This window comes from Cryptomeria japonica, chromosome 6 (assembly GCF_030272615.1).
Source record: "Cryptomeria japonica chromosome 6, Sugi_1.0, whole genome shotgun sequence".
In the NCBI taxonomy this organism is placed as follows: domain Eukaryota; kingdom Viridiplantae; phylum Streptophyta; class Pinopsida; order Cupressales; family Cupressaceae; genus Cryptomeria; species Cryptomeria japonica.
In genome coordinates, this window is record NC_081410.1 from 193,816,964 (window position 1) to 193,820,448 (window position 3,485).

The following is a 3,485-nucleotide window of genomic DNA, read 5'->3' on the forward strand; positions in this document are numbered from 1 at the left end:
GGTTTTTTTTTGGTTTTTTTTTTTAAAGTAATGTCCGCGGTCGTCAGAATTTCGACGAATGCGGGCACTTTTAAAAAAAAACACAAATCTCATTGCCAATTCCTTCTCCGTCAAAACAAAATGTTGAATTATCATCCGAATTCCGACAAATGCGAACATTTAAAAAAAATAAATCAAATTTGGTCACAATATGCCTTCTCCCTCGGAAACCTTCATCGGAATTTTAGGCCAAATGTATTAGTGATAGAAAAAAGTTTGAATTAACTAGAATAATAAAAAAATAGTTGAACCTAGAAAGTATTCAATTCCTTTCAAAAACATTGTAAGATAGTTCAATTTAAATTTACTGAATGATTTGCGTATGCTCTATATGACACATCTTTTACTGCAGCTAACAGTTGTGATAAAGTTTTTCACATGCAATGAACATAACATATTTTTAATGACAATAATATGCAGAAAAATGAATGATATTGTGTATCAGAGCCTGACCAATTGAATGAACACAAAATAATGACCAAATTTACAAAGATAATAGTACACAACACAAGAATTTCATGAGTGGAAAAACCATCATGGGGTATAAAAAACCACTCGTAACCTGCCAATTTTATTCCATCTCAAAACACCAACTTATCACAATGGTGGAGTCTCTGCCAACACCTTATTGTAAATGTCAATCATAGTTTTAAAAATCCTCAAAGATAATGAACCCTGGTGGAGTCTCTACTCAACACCTTAAAATTTTTTAGAACCCTGTGAGTAGTTGCTCTCAATACTGACCCTACAACTACATTGTAACTGCAGTTCCAAAATCATGATTGAAAACAACTAATAGGAAAAAAAATTAATGACACCAACTACAAAATATACTGTTGTTCAATATTACAAACTGTCAAACTCAAGATTTAGATATCACAATAGCTTGAGACTACACAAAACAAAAAAAAACTCCTTTTAAAGAATGTTAACAATGATCTTGTTCAAACCCTCTTCTTTGTTTTCACATTCGGCCCAAGGACTCAAACCGAGATACATCTCATCACCTCTTTATATCATATTCCATTTTATATATATATGTATTACAAAACCCTGGACGTTCTTTGTCAACAACTCAAGATTCATAATGGAAAGAACTGCTTTTCTTGTAGTCAGTAGAAGTTTTTTTCTGTAACTCCTTTTTGAAAAAAAAACTGATTTTTTAAAAAGAAACAAAAACTAGTTAAGCTTAACTAGTTATAAAGCTTTTCAATGAACAAAAATATGAATCTTGGCTTTTAACTGTTAACACAAAAATACCTGATTATGCCGGCCAAAAGTCAACTAAAAATATTGAAAACCCTATATGGCGCATGTCCATTTTCAATTTGAAGTCCACTATTCACCTGTGCATCCTTTTTAGACAAACTAATAACAAACCATATCAAGAAAACCAATAGAAACCTATCTAATAGAAGCTGCAAATGATATATGGCGGCTAGGGTTCAATGTTGCCTTTGAAAAGAAAAATTGAAATGTGATCCTATAGCCTTTATGCAAGCCCCAAAGAAAGTAACATAATATTTTCAAATCCGAAGAATATCAAGTGCCAACAAAGCAGTGATTAAAACTTGTTCTACAAACATCATAAACTGCCCATGTGCCAAGTGAAATGACATCTATCAAAGTAACTTTTGTAAAAAAGCCAACTGCCAAGTGGGACAACTCAACAACATTATGACTTAAGTCATAATTGCCAAGTGTATCACATCATTACTGGATATACTTAACAAGGAGACCCGATAATGCAAGTAGACAAAGAGTCATCAACGAAGGATCTGCACATAAACCAAAGAGTCAACCATCCAAATTGTCATCATAATAACCTTACGCCAATAGACCAAATGAAACTCATCGGAGTGATAGACATCGAGGACAACATCGCAAGGGTAAGACCAACAAACTCCCCCTTTGTCCTTGATGGCAAAACCAATGCCAATAACATGAACCATGCAATGCCAATAACATGAACCATGAACCATGCAATGCCAAAGCAATTTGAGCATCATCAAAGCAATTTGATAATCTGATACTACAATGTTCTTTGATCATCATCAATGTCATCGAAGCAATCTAATAATCTGATACAATAAACCATGAACCATCTCCCCCTTTTTGTCTCAAGGACAAAGGGTGAATCTGAGAGAATAGCTGCAAGATTTAATGAGGAGCAATGATAGATAATAACAAATACATCAGTAGGAGGCTACTAGTGGAGACCAAAGCTCCCCCTCAACCAGTGAATAGATGTGTTAAACAAGGTTAGACTGAGAGACAACTCCCAATCACAACCGAAGCCTTTCAAATGCATCTGTAGCCAAGGGCTTGGTAAAAATATCGGCAACCTGTGCTTGAGTAGGAATGTATTGCAATGTAACTTCACTAGCCAATACTTTTTCACAAAGAAAGAGTAACCTAGTTGCAATATGTTTCATTTTGGAATGTATCACGAGATTTTTAGAGAGACTTACAGCACTGGTATTGTCACAAAAAAAAGTGAGGGGTTTGTCAACAATTATACCCATATCCAAAAGAGTTTGAGTCATCCATAGCAACTGAGTACAACAAGATATAGCAGCAACATATTATTCTTTTGCTGTGGAAAGTGAGATGCAATCTTGTTTCTTATTGTGCCATGCCACAAGACTATCACCAAGAAAAAATGTAGCACCATTGGTGCTTTTTCTATCATCCACACAACCAGCCCAATCAACGTCAATATAGGCCAGCAGAGTAAAATTGTCATTTCTAGGATACCAAAGACCAAAATCAAGAGTACCCTTAATGTATTTGAGTATTCTTTGAATAGTTATAAAATGAAACCGTTCAGGAGCAGATTGGAATCTAGAAACCATACACACTGCTTGCATAAAATCAGGTCTTGTTGCAGTTAAGTATAGAAAACTGCCTATCATTGACCTATACATAGTTTGATCAATAGTAGGAGTGTCATCCACTTTAGATAATTTACAACCAGTAGCCATAGGAGTACTCACTGCATTGCATTCAGCCATTTGAAACCGCTTTAGCATATCTTTGGCGTATTTTGTTTGTGAAATAAAAATACCATTTTCAAGTTGAGAAACTTGAAGTCCAAGGAAAAAAGATAGTTCTCCTAACATTGACATTTCAAATTCAGATGTCATTATCTTGAAATTTTTTTGAGATAGTGCATCATCATTGTTGCCAAAAATAGTGTCATCAACATAAACTTCTACAACAAGAATATCATTACCTTATTTCTTGATATAAAGATTTCTATCCACACTACCTCCGATGAAACCATTGGCTATCAAATGTGAATCCAACTGAGAATACCAAGCTCTAGGAGCTTTTTTAAGGCCACAAAGAGCCTTTTTTAACCTATAGACATGATTAGGTTTGTCTAGAGCAACAAATCCTTCAGGGTGTTCCATATATACTTCTTCTTCCAGAAATCCATTCAA

At 34.4% G+C, this 3,485-nt stretch overlaps 1 protein-coding gene across 1 annotated transcript; it reads right to left on the reverse strand.

Annotated features, from left to right (window-relative positions):
* Positions 1 to 2,624: 2,624 nt before the first annotated feature.
* On the reverse strand, positions 2,625 to 3,185 carry LOC131876571 (uncharacterized mitochondrial protein AtMg00810-like). The gene has a single exon (XM_059222005.1). The coding sequence runs from the start codon at positions 3,183 to 3,185 to the stop codon at positions 2,625 to 2,627; it is 561 nt and encodes a 186-aa protein (XP_059077988.1).
* Positions 3,186 to 3,485: the final 300 nt, after the last annotated feature.

Excerpts from the sequence above, each read along its gene's own strand:
- LOC131876571 (XM_059222005.1), bottom strand. The coding sequence starts at position 3,185 with ATGACATCTGAATTTGAAATGTCAATGTTAGGAGAACTATCTTTTTTC.